General features: G+C 36.5%; 1 protein-coding gene across 21 annotated transcripts; it reads right to left on the bottom strand.

Annotated features, from left to right (window-relative positions):
* Positions 1-395: 395 nt before the first annotated feature.
* Positions 396-12,404, bottom strand: LOC103707495 (uncharacterized). 21 transcript variants are annotated; one of them, XR_015986811.1, is made up of 15 exons: positions 12,242-12,377; positions 11,778-12,151; positions 11,518-11,643; positions 11,338-11,414; positions 9,119-9,322; positions 8,473-8,597; positions 7,192-7,300; positions 7,045-7,084; positions 4,646-4,735; positions 4,438-4,537; positions 4,179-4,318; positions 2,310-2,412; positions 1,304-1,660; positions 1,083-1,218; positions 396-896 (listed from the first exon to the last, which is right to left on the bottom strand). XR_015986811.1 is itself a non-coding variant. In XM_088721196.1 (13 exons), the coding sequence occupies exons 4-13, from the start codon at positions 9,267-9,269 to the stop codon at positions 614-616; spliced, it is 1,719 nt and encodes a 572-aa protein (XP_088577322.1). In that variant the 5' UTR covers positions 9,270-9,322; positions 11,338-11,414; positions 11,518-11,643; positions 11,778-12,404; the 3' UTR covers positions 396-613. The 21 variants fall into 21 exon arrangements, 18 of the variants coding, with proteins under 18 accessions (XP_088577322.1, XP_088577330.1, XP_088577332.1 ...); XR_015986810.1 differs by having other exon boundaries at positions 11,338-11,643; positions 11,778-12,404; XM_088721196.1 differs by having other exon boundaries at positions 1,083-1,660; positions 11,778-12,404.
* Positions 12,405-20,234: the final 7,830 nt, after the last annotated feature.

Raw genomic sequence — 20,234 nt, 5'->3', positions numbered from 1 at the left:
ATGACAAGTGATAGCATTTTGGTAAGAGGAACTTACTAGCCTCATCCAGAAATTTTAAATTACATATTGAAATAGTATTATACTCAAAAAAAAAAAAAGTTCCTAAGATATTAATATATTTTTATACCAGCAAAATCTTGAGAGATAAACAAGTTTAGAGGCTATCCCATTGACTTTGCTAAGGGATCGTTTCACATTAATGATTTTTAAGACACATCATCAAGTTGAAATTAGCTTCTAGTTTAAAACTAATTCCTAATCAAGCAGATTGAATTAAAATTAGCTTCTGTAGCCATGGAGACATGCTCCATGCATGACTGACGCTTCCATGAATCATAAAGACTAAACCTGGATGCTAAATCCTCAGATGCAATCAAACACTTAATGATTCATCATTTTGAGTTTGAACTATCAGCAATGATATATCTTCCCCACAAACATGACGACATTACATCTTTATTTGTATATGGCAGAATCTTTTCTTTTCGAGAAATTAAGGGGGTAAGTTTTCGAACAACAGGACAAATTCTAAGCTATCCCATAACATCTCATTTGTATTCTAAAGAGCAGCAGCTCTCTGTCACAGTTTACTGAAATAATTGCATGTCTTCTCTCAACTTCTAACGAAACTTGAACTGAAGCAACAGAACCAATTTTTCTTTTCCCTGTTTCGCCCCAACGTTCCTTCATAAAGACCATTCTCGTGAAAACAATCGGTCTTGATGCTGCCTTCGTCGCACACCCTTCTCATGCTCTCCAACACTGGTGGCTGTGCCATGGTGACTTTGGATTCTATCAACTTGTTATGGGAAGAAATCCTAAAATCAATTGCCTCTGTGTTGCCCAAAATCGCAAATCTCTCCTTCGATAGTGGGGCAGACTCCACGGTGCTGTTTCTGCAAGGATTATAGGCATTAATAAGAGAACATCAACTTGCATGTGATATCAGTACTGCGATAGATGTAATTCCATTTGACAGAGATACTTCGTAATATATGCTTATGGAGAAGTATTAAATTATAAAGAATGTAAAATTCTAGCATCCAACTTGGTTTAAGTATCATTGTATTAGTTAAACTGACCTGGAACCTTTCGCAAGTGACCTGGCTTCAGAACTGGCCGAGGTTTTTTCCATGTTGCTACCGATTTCAATTGCATCTCCACCACTGGCAGAACCAGCCTCTGCAGCTGCTTCAGAAGCTAGCAACTGCTGATCAGCTGATGAACAGTTGGTTAGGATGTTAGAACCTCGGTTTTGAATAATAGTAATTGCACTATCTAATATGCCTAGAGCATGTTCCACCTCAGGACTGACAAAAGCTTCATCTCTGACAACATGCTCCTGACCAGCGATTGGATTGGTTGCAGGGGCACTATTGACTTGATCCAATTCCAAACATTGATGCCGTTCTGGCTCCTCCTCTACAATCTCAGAGACAAATGAACTATCTGTTACTAGTGTTGCTTCTACAGTTGCTTCTACAGTGGTTTTTACTGTATGCTCCCCAGGGATGGGGCCTGTAAGTTTCTCCCCTGTTGTTCCCACTAAATCTGTCTTGAATTTGTTGTGTGAATCCAGGCCCTCACGAACCTGAATATACATTGGTCCTTCTAAAGCCCTGCGGTAATCATCATCACTGGTGGCCACAGTTCCAACAGCCTGCAAAGGATGTTCATCATTTTTGCTAGGTTATTAATGGATGACCTCGATTCCAGCATTAAACGATTAACACTGAAAAACTAAATGTATGCCAAATATTGGCAGCAGAAGCATGCAATATCGATGACAGTCTAGATTATCCCTCTGCTATAGGTCATTTAAATTGCAAGGAAAAATAAGGAGAAGGAAAAGGAAAATTTTTCCATGTAATAGAAAGATTTTCAAAAGACATACTCATGACGTTCTCAAGAATCTGAAATTTTCTGTTGAACAAACAAATGAAAAACTATTTTTGCCAAATAAAAACAAGATTTCCACTTAATTTTCTTTACAACCATACCCACCCTTGAGGTAAGCATTGAAAAACTATACTTCTGCTGACTTGAAATTCATGATAACGAAACTATACTTCTGCTGACTTGAAATTCATGATAACAAAATTGAATTGTAATATATAAAAAATCTTAGCTATTATTATGTGGCATAATATTTTTTTATGGGGTACGGCTGTGTCTTTGGCTTTACTTTATCTTTGGAAGATGAACTGTTACTCCCTCCCCCTTTCTCTTTGAATAAGTGGAACATATAATACAAGATAGCAATAATGAATGTCCCCTAGCTGTACACGTTAAACAAATGAAAATAAGACCTTTTGATATAGCTTGTATCCACTGCCCAGTAGCTGCCTTGATATGAAGTTGATAAGTGATGGAGGCACAAAATCCAGCTTGATGTCCATATTTGCTATAGCCCTGGACAACTAGAAAATCTAAATCAAAAAGAAGATAAAAAAAAGCTAAATATTAAAACTAGGGCATGGGTGTTGATTTGTAATATTATGAAGATCATCAACGAAGTATAGTTGCTAATTACATTTACTTTAAGGTTCTTTTATTTCCAAAAAAAACTCTAATAGCAGGAAATAAATAAACAACAAACCAGTATGCATCTCGACAAGTTACTTTTACTATCCATGAACGAAATACAGGCATTCATGAGTACTCCATACACTTAAAAAGTAAATGACTGCTATTTTTCCATATAACTTTGCTATTACACACTTATCATCTTTTGGCAAGGTTAAATATTGTCTCATTGGCCATAACAACTACTAAGTAGAGAACATTTATGGAGGAAAATAGCAGAGCTTAGAAGCCTAAAGCATAAGTAGATTTGAGAGCAATAGCATGAGGACATAAAAATTTGAGAGCAGATTCTTCTGTTAATCTGACTGTTTCTTTTGCTTCAATGTGTAGATGGAGAATATGGCAACTAAGCAACTTTGGAAAGTACTGCTTTTTGACATAAAATTGGAAAAAAGAGACTACATTTCCAATGGCTGCACATTTAGCAACATAAGATGAAAAGAATCAGAAAAGTAATACAGCATATCCATTTAACTAACAATGGTAAAAAATATATGATGTTTGATGGAGAAGGCAAGAGTGTCAACAAGGGCAAGAGTGCAAGCAAGATATTGAAGCTGGAATGTTTATTCAAGTAGATACAGTTGGTCATTGAAGAAGATCCTTGTTTGCCTCCCCCAAAAAAAAGAACAAGAGAGAGAGAGAGAGAGAAGATCATTGTTACGTTCTTGCGGGTATCCTGTCAAATTTCTACAATCACGAGCAACCATGGGATTGGGAAAGGGGATATTTGGATTGGAAGATCCTAGGACAATAATACTAAAATATTCTAGAATAGTTTGTTTCTATCCATTAAATCATTGTATTCTATTATACTGATATTAGTATGTATATAAAAACAGTAGCAATGACAAGTGATCTAAGATAGGGTGGAAGCTTTGGAGCCATTATGGGAATTGGAGAGAGAGGTTGCAGCACACAAATGAGCTCTATTTCCCTTCATATGGCATAAAAATATTAAGTGAAAAGGGCATCTATATTACAATACTGTGCAGTTTAGAAATCCTTCAAAGCAGACAAGTAAAAAATATGGTTTTTGCAATTAACAAAATTAAGCAATAGGTTAGTGTTTACTCTATTCTTCCATCATTGGCAGAAAGGAAGCTAGACAAAATTAACTGATGGTCCCTAATTAAACAATATAAAATCTTCCAAACTTCAGTCATGGCTAGATCTTTGTCCCAGACCTGGTAAACCAGTTGTATATGACGATTTTATTATTGGTAATTAATATTCAGCTAAGTTTTGGCAGAATTATCAAAGATAAATATAACCTTTCTCTCTAGATACCTAGTCCTAGATACTTGAGATGGTTAGCTTTTTTGACTGGCAAATGGTTGTTTCATCATGCCACCTGAATAATGCACACAACATGGGGATCCTTAAGCATAGTTATCCTGTAAGCAATATGGAGAAAAAACGATGATGGTAAATTGTAATTTCCTCAAGTTGAACATGATGTAGTTTGAGTGATGAAACTGGAAACCATAGCAAGCCTCACCAAAGATTTATCTCGGTATAATATTACCAGCATATCCCATCTTCTGAGAGAATGTGGTTAGATGGTTAGACAATCTCGTAATGCAACTTACCTGAAATAGCTTCTGTTGGCACTAGCTTTTTGCAAAACGAAGCCTCCAACTAAATCTACCCGTACTGTATCTTTTGCTTCAGGAATTCCATCTCTACTGAACCCATGAGTGCTTATATCTATATGCTCCGAATCTGAAATCTACAAGAGAATATACAGCATAAGTATATCGATTTCTAGCTTAGACTGTTAAGCTTTAAACAACAGGAGAATCACTGAATTAGTTCAACAATAATACAAGCAAGATATTGGGATTTTACCGTGTTGATTAGTACAAGAATAAGATCTTCCTTCAAGTATTCAATTTCAAAGTAGTGCAGAAGAGCCTCTCTATCTGAAACTGGCCAGGCAACCTTCACTCTTTCTTCCAAAGAGTGAAAGAACAAAAATTTATACATCGAACTTTTAAGGCAAACCAAGCACAAGGAAAGACTCCAAAATCATTCACCGACAAAAAGCTTAACCAACCTTACTAAAGATATTTCTTCACCAATTCTGACTTTTTGCAAACAGGTGGACATGGTAATTTTGAATGTCGGTAAGTTGTACTGTGGCCACCTGGAAAAGAAGATACTTGTTCAGCATATGGGCCGTGAAGCTATGATCTTTAGTCAGCTTAATGCCCAAACTGCTCCCAAGTGCTGTAATAATGTTCCAGTTATCAAAACAAGTGAATTAACTGAGGGCATATCATTCTTCAAGCACTGCTGGCATCTCAATATGGAGTTGTTTATAATCTTTTCCTATGCTATTGTTAAAAACCAGATCATCATGCGTAGGGGTTAAGAAAGGTTTGACATCTGTACGAAGTTATTTGCCTTTAGTTCGAATATTCATGTTGCACTACATGGTTGCTTCAAATAGGAAAGAAAAGGATTACTAGATTATGGCGACCAGAGGAAATACAAATACAGTTGTAAGAAACTTATGGGCTGGGAGCATTTCTGGCTCACAAAGTGCAAGAACTTGTTGCACTACCTCAGCTTGAGGCACACAAAAATATGTTTATGAATGCCTAATCAAAGTATAGTGAAGTCTAAAATGAACTATTGCATAAGGAAATGACAAATCAGAGATCAATTAGCTCTTGGAAGTAGTGTGAAGGGTCTGGACCTAGAGTTTAAAATGTTCAGTGATAAAGAAGGTCCAAGACGAATGTGTCAAACAATTGATGCATGATAAAACAAGGAAGAGTAGGATGAGGAACAAGTACATGAAAGGAGGACTAGGAGTTGCACCAACTAAGGACAAGTAATTATTAATATGTACAATGGAACAGAGCAAAACAGGATTTGACTCCACTCCTCACTCCCCTAAATATATTGAAATAAACTCTGATCCACACAACGTGGTTCCACCTTGTGTAATTGTTCTATAGGTTTTGTATGTGGTATGAAATATGAGCCTTTCTGGATGGAATAGAATGGAATTGATGACAAAGCTGTATAATATATACTTCACCGAATAAAAATTTAAAGAACAAAAACATGAATCAACTGATTCAAGTTAAAATAGGTAACAGGACGACCCACATAGATTAATGTGCAGCCAATTCTAGGAGGGTTTGATTAGACTTTAAAAAAACCCGTAAAACTTAGTTTCGCCTAGGACCATAGCATCACTGTTGTTTGCATCAAGCACTCCAAACTGTTTTTTTCTTAGTTATTTTTAACTATGCCAGATAAGTTTGCTGCTAACAAAATGATACAAAGAGAATGTATACACAGATTTGCTAGAATGCGCCACAAGGCCTAAAGGATAGAAATATTTTGGGGATATTCTAAGACTCACTAGTATTATCCACATCAATTGTTTTAAGGCTCCTCATTTGACAAAAAAGAATATGTGATATAGGAAAAATTAAGGATGACCTATGAGGGCTAGGCGGACCTAAGAAGAGGATGAGAAAAGGGTTTAGGTAAAACAAAAAACATTAAAAAAAAAGCCTACTGTCCTGTTACAAAAACAACACAGAAAAGGTGTTTTCTGGTAATCGCAAAAACAAGAGTAAAATGACACTTATAAGAGCAAAAGACACATAATATTAGCAGAGATTGAAGATAACAAAAGAGAGATAAAGAAGAGAGAGATTGGAGGGGATAGGATCATAGGAAGGGCCAAACCTGGCAAAATAACTCTTTCATTCATTCAATTATTTCAAATACAGCACCCTCTAGTTGACAGCCAAAGACCACTTTATTGTTTTTATGACTTACAAGTAAACTAGGCCTTGTAATAATCCAGTAACTAATCACTAAAACCTTTCCTAAAATGCAAAAAGTGGAACCACACAAAACTCTACATGAAGACACCTAAAATACCCATAAACCACATCCTCATGATTTTATGACTTACCCAACCCAACACGTATCTAAAGTAGGACTCTTGTGACAAGTCCTACTTATGACAGGACTCTTGAAAACCTAATTTTAAAAATATATAAACAAAGTTCCAATATCATAATAAAATCTGGAGTCAGCTAATTTTTTGCTCATTATCAGTATGGCTCTTAATAAGACTAATCTGGTAAACTGTTGAGATCTAGAAAAGCAATTTGCTTGACCCCTATTCAAGTCCTCTAGGACAAGAGCTGCTAGCATAAACATAATATTCGTTCTCGATAAAATTTAAAACCAAAAATTTAGCAAGCTACAGTTGATGTTGCTCAAAGGCCAATAACCAAGGGCACCCAATTAAAATCTTGATATTATATATCATCTCAAAGAACTCCAGGCTTCTATTGAAATAAAGAAAACTACAAGAGAAAGCAAATGAATAGCAAAAACATGAAAATGTAACATTATGCATAAGGAAAAAAAATTACAAATAAGCAATAATATGTCAGCCATGTTAATCCATCCACTCACCATTTTTTATAGAGAGTGGACTCCCATGAAACACATAAACCTATGAGAAAGAAAGAGCATTAGTCTTATATATGCTTTAGTGTCAGTTTTATTTGGCAACCAAATGCCAAAAAACAACAGTCTTATAAGACTGAAGCTTCAACTTACAGACATCAATAGGTCCATCAACGTAACCTTCAGTAAGAAGAGTATGAAATGGGGTGCCATGGGGACCTTCACGATACATCACACGAAAACGATCTGTATCTTGTTTTATCTGGAAGGTGTAAAAAACATCAATAAATAATGCCAGCATGTAACTTGTAATGATGAAAAGAACAAAAAAGAACAGTGACACTTCCATGTTAATAATGATAGTACCAGATGACCAATGGGCAGAAGACGAGTTCATGACTTGAAAACATTCATGTATGGATCCTCCACAGACTCTCATGAATATCAGATACAATCATGACATTATTAATGATGATAAATGTAACAGTTCAGGAGCATATTACAAGGACTAGATATCAGAAGAAGAGTTGCTATCAGGAACTTAGATAATGCAAATGTTAAAGGAAATCGAAGAACAGAAGGGGGATAAGGTAGACTATATAGGAGAGGACGATAGGCTTTTCCACATGCATAAAAGGGTATTACTTTATTTCATGGAGCTATAAACAGGCTATAATTGAAGAAGAAGGTGAACTGTAGGAATGAAGAGTGAGGAAACATGATGGGAAGTTTAGGACAATGGGGAAAATGACAATTTTTTTAGATAACTAATTTAGGAGGGAGCCTAAGTGGAGGATGAAGTGACAAAAGTTATCAGAGAAAAACAGTTTATTGCTAAGTGTGAAAAAAGAATTCTCCAATTTTCCAGGATAAACAATTTTGCAGCAGCTGGATGAATTGCCATTGCTTATTTCCTTCTTTAACATAGTCAGATACAGGTATTGTTTGTCATTGTTTTACAGAATTGGTCTTTTTGGCATGTCTTGGAGACCCAGATGATTCTTTTGGTAAGTCTTCAATGATTGATGTTCCACTCAGCTCGGTAACCTAAAATTAGGATGTCTGCATGGGCAACCAGAATGAGCTTGAATTTTTACTTTGTAGGTTTAGGGTTCTAAATATTTAGACTCAGCGGGCGTCATTGTGACTCGTAGATAAGAAAAACAGATTCTACATGAATATATGGTTAACTTTTTATGAGTAAACTGGATTTAAATCTTCCATAGCTATAGACTAAATCATCAAATTATTTTTTATATCCATTGAAACAGATGCACTAATATTACCATTTCATTGCATCACGTAGAAGGACTTCACATCTGATGCTGCTGATAATGAAGAATTAAAACAAAACTAATAATCTAAATTAAAATTTTTTCAAGAATTCAAAAATCATGTTTTGAAGAAAAAACAAATACAAGATAATACTGATACCTTCCAATCACTCTGTGATGTCCCATGAGCCTTAAGAGATTCCATTCCACCTGAAGCACTTCTCAACATCTCAAGAAAATTGGAAACCTCTCTTGCCCGTTTTTCTACAACAGGCTCTATGTCTCCTGTCCAACACAAAGTTAAAGAAATTTAGAGCATGCCAAGAATATATAACATCGTGAGGGAATAATATTACTAAGCATTACAGCCTCCACAAGAAAAGAAATTAGTACATCAGACAATTTCATGAGATAGAAATGTAACACTTAGCAACTACAGCCATCTGAAGGAGAAACCTCAATATGGAACAGATCAATATAAAACTCAGATATTTACATTCAGAATTTGTACTACTACTCTATATTAAATCTTGGCTGATCTATGAAAACAATAATCACAAGAGGTGATACTATATTGCTTTCATGGATTTCATAGAAGATATAAGTGCAAATCTAATCTGTAACCAGCTGGACAATATGAGGGTCTTTATTTGTAAGTTTGAGTGATAATATTCTTGCTAGACCAGAAAGATGGAAAATAAGAACCATACACAAGCAATAAAAACAAAAACAAAATTGTGAATTTATTACAGCAAATTCTATCACAATTGGTTGCAATTCGAAGATGCATTAAACAAAATCCCAACCTTTCATGCCAGACCACGAGGAGCGTAGAAGTTGTTTTGTAACGAGTGACTTGATTGACTCTTCATTTGCAAGATCAGGCAAAGCCAGAGTCTTGTCCAGTCTTTCTCGTAGTTCTAGAACTTTCTGTTTCTTCTCCATTTTAACCTCCATACAGCTATCAAATATCTTTTACCTCCAGCCAATTATGTATCAACCATATGCTACTATTGGACAATATAAAAAGATATGTTAGAGATGAATCCAACTGAATCACCAAAATCATTAGAAATATTATATAGATATTCTCCCTGTATTCAAAATAAAATTACTTATTAAGAAGATCCCGATTATATTGAGATGGAGAATAACATGCAGGTTAAGGTACCAGTAGAAGGCTTGCATCTTCCGAAAGCAAAAAGTTTTCTGATTATTCTTTTGTGGTAAATAAAACTACAAAGGCCCAACTTCTGCAAAGAAAACACTTGAGAGCTAACCAAGCGCCATTTATAACTTACCAAATAGAGTAAATAGACAGACAAAAGTATAAAAACTACAGTCCAACAAGCTAGAAGCTTTTGAAATTTAAATAGGAAAAATCACATGAAAGAATTAAACCAATAATTCAAGTTCCTCCTCTGTAGGTTCCCTTCAGGGGATGCCTTTTGTTTTGCCTTCTGTTTCCTTCTCACTGTTTTTGATGTTCCACTTCATTCTCTTAATGAAATGGCGAAGGCATTACCAATCTTTTACCCAAAAAATTAAAAAAATAAAAAAATAAAGTAAAAGTAAAAGTTTATTCTGATAGTTTCTCTGTGAATGGCTGAAATATCAAATAAAAAGTGTATGTGCATGCTCATGTCCAAGAAAAAGAATGCATAGACAAATGCTTGAAAAAAATAACTGTTAGCAAAAGCTATCTAAGCTCCATCACCTTGTCTGCTCAAAAAACAAAGGCCAAATCTAAAGACCCTATCAATATTTCACGAGGGTCCCACAATATGCACAAATTCGTAGGAATTGTAAATCTGAGTGGTAGTAAAGAAAGTAAAAGCATTCTGCTTTACAAAGTTTCTAAGCCATTGTCCTTTCCAATATTAACATATCTAATACAAAAAGATCTTAATTAATCTCCCAACTGGAGTACCCATGGATATGAGAAAAATACACAATGTAACATACACAAAATCCACTGAGCAAAGCTCATCGTATATGACTCAAAAGAAACTTTCTGTATGCTTTGTATTTTATGAATGGAAGAATGGTAACAACTCACTCATCATTTCTGTTGTCAATGTTCTTTAGCGAGACTGTAACTGGTGCATTAACATGACATACTTCTATCTTTTTTCCAAAAGCATGGTTCTTTCTAACTATTGTTTCCCTGATCACACAAAAGCAACAAACCCAAGGAAAACTCACCGAAGCACATCCAATGGATGAAGAGATTCTTAAACACAACATGCTATTAGAGATGTGCTATCCCTCATATCAGTAAACAAACAGCAGCAATAAAAGCAAGTTGCCTATCTTCAACCTCTACGCTTTGACCCAGTGTTTGCCTTCATGAACTTTCCCACAAACTATTGTTTTCTCAGTCACTGGATAGTCTCAAACCATCAACAAAGTGCATGAAGCTACGCTGAAACTCTAACCAAAATGATCAAATTATACCATTAATTATCATTCTAAAGACCTTTTCTTGCATCCCACAGAAGCAGGATACAGATGTCACCCACTCACTAAGAATCAGAACTACACATGTGAAAATATGTAGGGTCAACAGCTTTGCACTCATGTCACATGTTACTGGAAAAACCAACAAAATCAGTGAACCTATATCAAATCAAGTTCAATCACAGAAGTTTCTTCATAGACCAACACCTCTCCTCGCACATCTCATGCAACAGAAAAACCAGTCAAGTATTGATTCAAATCCGAAATCCAAACAATATAATTTGATAATAAAAAAACTTCTCTCTGGACAAAGCTTTTCTCTGGATTATTCCTGGCCTCTATCATCATGTAATGAAGAACTAGCAGAACTCATTGCCGTATGTCCGAAACCATAAAAATTAAAAAGAAAAACTAAATAAAAAATAAAAAATCCATTTTGGGACTACCAAAACCTCCTGTGGAACTACCCACTTCTTCTGTAAGAACAGAAAACCAAAAGAATTTATCAAATCCATTGACACCATTAGCAAATTTAAAGAAGAAAATAAAGAGCGAGAGGATTTACTTGCCCATATCCTTTGTCCACTCAATTCATGATATCTAAGTCCAAAGGAAACAATCCACGCATATCATCTACACAGACTGCAGAGAACAATCAGATCTGATCTAGAGAAGTCCCTTTATAGCATTCCTGCACGTATATCCCAGCACCTTTACTAGTATATTAGCCACGAAAGCTATTTACCTAGATCCAAAATCTTCAGATTCCAATGCCAGATTTGCCGACAAAATAGCTGTCTTGAGGCTATCACTGTCCCCCCACATCACATGGAAACTTTAAGCACCCACCCCAGCTCCCTACACAGAAAATCTGTAAAAATAACAATTAGGGCATACCAACATGCACCACAGAGCATCTAGCTGAAAGCACCAAAGAAACGATTAGAGATGCCTCACAAATATACGAAATTCAGTCAAATCTAATATACAAGGAGTTCTCTTTACCGACATCTGTGCCCTTTTTACCAATGATCCCCAGCATCGAGAATTTGCCACCCAAGCCAAAGACTCAGATCCAAAATCTAATTTTGAGCAGAGTTTCACCGACAAAACCCAATTTCGGGGCAAGCCCTGTCCACTTTAATCTCGTAAACAATCAAAATTTTACATCCTACCAGTACGATTGCCTCCTGCTCCAGCTCTGGTTTGTAGAAAAGTCGCGGGAGCTCCAACTTGGACAAATATTTTTGACCATATATGGCGATAAGACCCGCCCCCCACAAAAGGCAATCTAGGGGCAACCCCTTGTCCCTTCCCACCAGTTTTTTTTCCCACTTCGATCCCGGATAGCGCAGCAGAATCAAGAATTAAGTTTACACCTACCGGCACCAAGAGATCTTCATCGTGATATGAAAAGAGCGGATTTGGACGAATAGAGTGGGCATACGAGGATGGAACCAACTACGTACCTACGGAAAAGAAATCAATGGGTTTCCTTTTTAGCGGTGGGTGAACCGGTGAACGAACAAGAAGAAATGAAAACAAGGAAGATCGACGGCAACAACAGAGCGTACAAAGAAAGCAGCTTTTGGCTTTAAAGTCTACTTTTTTTTTGGTACAGCTTTATAGTCTACTTCGGCGGCAGGCGATTAGTACAGCAGAAAGCAGAGAGACAGGTGGACGACAGTCCAAAACGCGGACGGATTACGGTAGGATGGAAATGGAATGGGCGAGGTGTGTCACGTGACGTGCGCCGCGCAGCGAAGCGGCCGTCGGGATCTTCTACCAACTTGGGGGCATCAGCGTAGGACCATATTCCATAGAAAAATGACCAACTCCCATATACTTTTTTTACCCAAAAAAAGGCAAGCTCTTTTTCTAAAAGACTATTCAAAAGGAAAAAGTATTCCTCAAAAGCATGCTTCTCTATATATAAATTCTCAATTCCTTTTAAGCCTTTACCACACACAACAATCCGCAGGTTCTCGCCTCCAGAGTTGCGCTCTGTCTTGTCCGTATGAGACCGACGGCATCTCTCAATGCTGCCAGAAAAAATCTCATCGTCTGGTCAATCTCCGGTCTTCAAATATTTGCAAGTTTAACGCGTTGAAAGTAGAAAATTATTTTTTCCATCATGGATTCAGTCGATCATTGTGCCTTTATTCCCTCGAACAGAGTACTTCGTAGAGAGGAACATTCAAGGGGGCAAGAGGTTTCATTGGGGATAAAGAATCAGACTTATGCTCGAATCGGACTTATGCTCCTATCATCAAGCATGTGGCCATGAGACCAACTGATGTTGGGATCTTTAAGGTTCTCCGGGCACAAATTGTGATTTGAGGTCCCATGTATACCATATGGGACGGCCATAATAATTATATAAAATATGTGAATTTATCCAATTGACGCATTATTGTTTGAAAAAAAAAAAAAAAACTCCAGATAGAGAAAGACTCTCTTTCCAATATGAGTAGTAGCTGAAGAATTATAGAGAGCTATGGTTGGTTGTTGAACAACGGAAAGCATGGGAGAAAGAAATAAGAGTCCTTTGTCCTAGCATGGAGCTATAGTAGGATCTAGATGAACAAAAGATTTCAAGCTCTACCATAGAGGTTGGTCTCACTAGTTAGTAATATTTTTCATCAACTTAGATGAGTTGGACTTTCCATCTTTTACAAAGAGGTTAAACGAGCACATAGGAACCTCTGCTAGCAACATCATATCGATAAAGTGCTAACCGAAATATCTTTATGACTTGCAACATCCAAAGCAAATAAGATAGGAGCATGAGCACCCAAACCCATATCGGAAAAAGCCTTGGCTTAGCCATAATGAGATCAATCACTTAGTCTTCACTACTAGAAATACCTCTAAATTGGAGCTTGAAACTAAATCAAAAGCATAGGAATAAAGCCCTTTCTAGGGCTATTGTGCCCGAGGTAGAAAACCATAACAAAGAGAGAAACTCGCCCTTGGCCTAAGGGCTCATGGAAATAACACAATTAAGCCAACAAAGATGAAGGATGGTAGGCAGGGAGGGAAGATATACTAAGGATGGTTCATAAGAAAAGAAATTCCAGCATAGACTAAGGCCTAGAAGCATAGTTCCAAGTTCCGCATTTGAAGCATAGGCAAAAACTAAAAAAAGAGCTTTATTTAAGGTAAGTTTCATCTGCTTAAGCTAAAGCTAGAATCAACATGGTCTGATCAATTTGGTAGTTCTTTAGGAAGAGATGCTGACACAGATAGATATTTATAGTAGAAATGCCTAACATATAATTCAAGACCAGCTGAAGAACTACGATAGGATTTGCCAAAGCTGATGAGAATAAATAGGAGCACCCCTTTCTTGAAGAAGGTGCTACCATAGTCATTCAACAATAGAATCTTTCCATCTATCCAACTGACACATTAATGTATTAGGTGAATGACCCAAGTACTTTCTTTCATAGGCATTTTTCCATGTTTGAATGAAGAGCTTCTGGCTAGATCTTTGTATAGAATATGGAGTTTTCAGTCCCCCTACCGGGCCCCTTAAACTCATGATTTCATAGTTGAAAGATGCCCATTTAAGTGATCCTTGCTTGGAGCTTAGTCTCGATCTATACCTTGGTACTCCGAGTGCTATAATTTAGTAGCGTACTTGCCTGGGCTTGACCCACTCATCACCCTCCTTCTCGTCTTTCTAGGGTGACCAGTTCTTGTTGCTATGGCCAGATCCTTCCAAGGTACCATGCTAAAGAGGCTAAGTTAAGTCCTCTTCCCGCCCTAGTCTTGCCATATCTGGTAGTGCTCTATTCGAGCCTTACAGATCTGTTGAGCCTAAATCCCATGCCTATTTGCTTAGGTTTAGTCTGTCCCCATCGTCATAGTCGTTGTAGCCAATAGCTTGGTCAAAATTTTTTTGGCATATTGAATTGTTCTAATAAGAGTTCAAACTAGTCTCTGATGAGTGGTCTAAAGCTTCCACTATGAATTATAGTTCTGCTAAGGTTTAGTCATTCTGACATAGTCCAAGTCTCTGAAGGGAATGCCGACTGCCAAAGTTGAAGCTACAATCGATGATGTTAACTGGCAATGCAGATTCCGAAGTCGTGAAAAAATAATCTTTCCCTTGAAGCTATAGAATTGTCTTTGAACAATCTTTGATGAGCCAACCCTATCAAAGGCTACCGATCTGACTGCGTCGAATCTGGAGGTCTGCTTTGATTTGAGTCTTCCATGACGTGATCATGCTCATATTGATCCGGAGGCAGATTAACCGTCCCTTACCAAAGGCTATGCTTTGCCAAAGCAGCATCTCTTGAATGTGCTCTCATCAGATAGAATGAAAGTAGTGAGAATCTCCTCTTTAAAGTTAGCTTCGAGAGCTATAGGGGTTGGAGCTATTACGTTCACTTCCTTTTCGCTTCGATCTTTAATTTTATTTAATTGTAGGTAGAAAACCTATATCACAGCAATCAAATCTCTCTTTCTTGAAACAAAGCTTTAATACATCAATAGCAATCAAATCTTCATTTTGAGCCCACTATACTGATTGGAATAGCCCAAAATGCACCTTTCCCCGCTCTTTGATCACTTTCTAGAATTATTCTTAAGATATGCTCTAAGAGGGTTAGCCCAAGCTATCAAGATGAGTTAAATAGTCACACCAGCGTACTGTGCCAAATGAAAAATAGAAAGATCTCAAGATTGCTTCAATGGCAGAAGCTAGAAGAGTTAATTCAATGATTGTGTTGTGATATGGTAAGTAGAATATTTCCTCTTGCAATGAGGGATGGGTAGGCTCTAACTCGATATGGCTAGAAAAAGGCCCCCTAGGGCCACTTCTAATTATGCTTTGGTCATAAGGCTCAAAACCTCGCTCTAGAGGCCTATGGTGAGCCTTGTAGTGCTAGTTCAAAGGCTTGGGGCTTGAACCTATGGCTAGGATCACTTGATACAGTGCATGCTTGCCTTAGCTCAAGAAACACCACAAGAAGCATAGAGAAAGCCTTTCATTAGGGCTATGACCTCCTTATATCTTTTTTCTAGCTTCAAAATGCCCGAAAAATTTCTTGTGGACCTATATCCAAGCCTGGAGAGTACTCTTCCTTTTGCCTTATATCTCTCCTATAATCGAACTTGAAAGGGAAAAATCTCCACATACCAAAGGTTCTTTACTGATCTTAAGAATTGTGTTTGCCATCTCGACTCATTCATGAGGTCGACCTATCATTTATGAGGAACAAATCCCCACTATTCTAACCTCGGTTATCTACTTTCATGCTACGACTAATCAAACTTTCCTATAAAGAAGAAGAGAGATCTTGCTCCATCGAATAGGTCTTCACCGAGTTTTAGAATTGTCATTCTTTATGTCCTGCAAGATGCATCTTAGTAGTGACTGGGAAGCCTTCGATACCAAGAAACTAAGGCCCTGTTTGGGGGAGCTGTTGGCAGTAGAGCTGTTGGAAGTAGAGCTGTTGAAAGTAGAGCTGTCTGAAGTAGAGCTGTTATAAAAAGCTGTTTACTGTTTGGTAACTACATTTGTAAAGTGCTGTGGTACTTTGTTTTATGTTTGGTAAACAAACTGAGAAAGCACTTTTTTTATGACAAAATTACCATAAAGGACATTGCATAGTATTATACAACAGAACATAATAAAACATAACATAAATTAATATATAAATATACGATATAGTATAATATTATTGTAATATAAATTAATATTATGTTAATATAGCATAATAGTAATATAATTATTAGAGTAAATTAATATTTGGTAATATAACATAATATTAAATTATTTAACATAACATATTAATGTATTATGATATAATGTAATATATATTATATTTATAGTATAATACAATAATAAAAGTATAAAATGTTATAATTATTAATATAAATTAATTTCTCATAATATAACATAATATTAAATTATTTAAAATAACATATTAATGTATTATAATGTAATGTAATATAATATAATATTTATAGTATAATACAATAATAAAGGTATAAAATATTATAATTATTAGTATAAATTATTTTTTATAATATAACATAATATTAAATTATTTAAAATAACATATTAATATTTCTCGCGGTCCAGGGGCTCTTCTTCATGGTCCACGCTCGAGGAGGACCTCAGCGTGGGCCGCGAGGTTGATGATTAAAAAAAAAAACAATAATTGATTTTGGAAAGTACGGAGAAGGATTAAAAATTTTTTCTTCTAAAATGTGGTTCAAGAGATGCATACAAAAATTGAAGAGAAAAATACCTTTTCTTATGGAAGGGAGTCTGACGGCTAGGGTTCTTGGCTCCAGCAAATTTTTAGATTTATAAAGGGACAAGGTATGTAATTATTATATTTTAATATGGGCATTTTTGTCAAAAATACAGCTTTCCGAAAAAGCTGAAACAGCTTCCTCCCAAAAGCTCCAAATTGGAGCTTCCTCCCAAAAGCTGTTTTCAGCTTCCCGCAAAAGCTGAAACAGCTTTTTGAAAAATTTACCAAACACAGTTTTTCATATAAAAGTACTTTTGGAGGGCCAGAAAGTGCTTTCTGGCCCTCCAAAAGCTCCCCCAAACAGGGCCTAAGTCACTTGGAGCATATTTCATCTATGAACATGTTTATTACTAGCATGAGGCGCTGCCAAAGGCATTACTTTGAACCAAAAGGTGAAGCGTATCATTCTTCGAACACAGTTGGGGATGGCTTTGAAGTGATCGAAAGACCAAAGGAACGAAAAACTCTGCAGTAGTCATAAAGAATTTTTTTTTCTCTATTCCTAGGGCATGCTCTTAAAGAGAGGTGTTAGGCTAGCTTTTATAAGCCAATGTCTGGAGATTAATCTATACAAAATATCACACATAGTGGCACCCCATTTCCTTGGTCTTGACTCTATTTTACAAAAGAACTCTCTAGAGGGGCTCTTCTTCAAGGCCGGTGTCCTACGTTCAAATTAATAGCTGTATGCACTTAAAACATATGCTTTGGACCTGCTTATTTGAGAGATCATTTCCCACACCCGTTGTAGTCTTGCCTAATGGCGTTGGTTCCTTTTTTCCAAATAAAAGATGTTACTCGGGAAGTTCTTTTTCAAAATACAAAATGGAATGTTTGAGGAGAAGATCTTTATATCAAATCACTCTTATCGATGATGCAAACTATTATACTTTAAGGCATGCCTCGACCCCTCCCACATGATGGGCTTTGATGTTGATGAATTCGAGTTGGTTAATGATCAATGTAGAATCCATCTTGTCTTGAATGAAAGAAGTGTGAAAATCTCTTTTTAGTAAAGGAAAGGACTGGGCAATGGTGGCGACTACTTCTTCTGGATTTGGTGACGACTAGGGAGGAATTATGTAATCGATGTGAGTACTACATTTGTGTGGACGATGTGACTTTCATCGGATTGTGGGAGTACTTTTTTCTAATAGAGTGCAACTTGATGGAGTTGAGATGTAAGAGCCCCTTTACTTATTTATATAGTAGGAGGTATCTCATTTGTATCAAAGAGTCTTCTGGGAATCAAATTGCATCTCTTTTAGAATACGAGACTCAAAACGATGACCATACAGTCAGATAGCAAGCCTCTAGGTGCAAGTGAAACTCTTTGTTCATAAAGAGGCTCATCTGAGGAGGGTTTGCTGCTCATTTCCTCAAAGTAGTCCCACTATTCCAAAATGATTCCACAACCTTTTCATTGAAGAACTTGACAATAGCATGCCCGTATCTTTTAGAGAGTTTGTCCTGTATGAAGTTGTATCCGTTATGCTGCGCAACTGCTATTACACCCATGTAGTCCAGGCCATCTGCTTCAAATTAAACCTAAAAGCATAAAATAAGCTGAACAAGATCATAATTGGATAAATACTTTGCAAGAGGAACTAAATCAATTTGAAAGAAATAAAATATGGAATTTAGTTAAAAGGCCCTTGGATCATCCTATAATTGGAATAGAGCGGGTATTTAGGAATAAATTAGATGAAAATAGTAATATTGTAAGAAACAAAGCCAGATTAGATTACCTTTTGCAGTGGTGATTGCAACACACAACGGATAGTGCCAGATGCCCTCTCTTATTTTTTCAAAAGACCTTAGGGGATGCACCCTCTGAGTTGTGCATAGAAAAGCTCAACCAATAGCTAGCGCATTTTTTCCTTTACAAATAAATTTTGCAAAAAAAAAAAAACTGCATAGCCTTCTGGCTGCTTTATTTGTGCGTCTAAACTTGTGCATGTCACGTTATTCGAACGATGTCCACCTTTCCTCAAAAAAATGACAGCAAAATTAGAAAAAAAACACTTCTATGAATATTTACCTTGTTTATCCTTTTTTGTACATGTAGATTGGGAAAAAAATTTCTGACTTTTTTTTTATGTTATATTCATTTTTTTTCCACATGTTGATGCAACCTCTGTTTTATTCCCTAGGATAAATAAAATTCATTTTTTGTTTTTTCTTTCTATGCTTGCAAAATGCCTTGGTTCATCTGCTTTGTATGCTGTCCGTAAAAAATCATCTCGCATTATTATTTTGCCCTAAGTTTATGTTTATGTTGGTTATCATGTGACATAATTATTTATTCTATTTAATTACTGCTTTTTCCTTGCTTATTCTATTATTTATGAAATTAAATTAAATTCTATCTGTTGTTGTGCAGCTATCTTGTAAATATTATCAAAAGTTTTAGATAATTTTTCTTATAATTCATTATCAGCATATTACTTCTTTGGGTTAGATCCTGTTTTTATTCTGGTTGGCATATGTGAATGGATATTTAAACATCCATTTAAATGCCAAAATTTTATTGCCAATTTTTTTTTCTGAAGATCAATGTTTTGTCCTTTTTTATGTTATTATATTATGTGTTTGATTTCTTGATTGACTCTGATTGCAGATATGGATTTAGTAAAAATCTCGCCAAAGTTTTTGTTGGAGGAGGTTGTCATAGATTATCACTGCCTGCACCAATTTTTGGCATTGAAGTTAGAGATCGTGTTTTCTTTAGATCCTTTGTCGATGTGGTTCTAGGATAAAATAAAGAGTTATCTAAAGTTGCTAGGCTCCGGGGATAAAACCTCACCGTCTAACGCTGAACAAAAAGCAGCAATTGGATCGAGCGAGCTCAAATTTGAGTTTGAACGTGAGTTGGCCTCATATAGAAAGTTTAGAATCAGGGGTCGGGCATGAGGCTTGGACTCAACCTCCAATTTAGCTGGGCATGGATGATATCCACCAAGGCCATCAAGTACGAACGTACCCGATTTGACTTGCAGAAACTTAGAGCTAAACCATCTCAAAGGAAACACGAACCGACCCACCCATCAAGTGGTCAGGTGGATCTGGGTCTGGATCTTAGACTTGGAGCCAAGACCTGGTTCGAGCCGGACACCCGGGCCCGTAGCCCTACTAGGATTTGCAGCGATGTTCCTCAGGACTCGTATGAGCAAGACCGTAGTGCCAA

This window comes from Phoenix dactylifera, chromosome 5, assembly GCF_051530095.1.
Source record: "Phoenix dactylifera cultivar Ajwa chromosome 5, Ajwa_hap1_PhDact_Kaust_v1.1, whole genome shotgun sequence".
Taxonomy (NCBI): domain Eukaryota; kingdom Viridiplantae; phylum Streptophyta; class Magnoliopsida; order Arecales; family Arecaceae; genus Phoenix; species Phoenix dactylifera.
The sequence above is the reverse complement of the archived record's forward strand: the minus strand, read 5'-3'. Positions and strand labels throughout refer to the sequence as shown.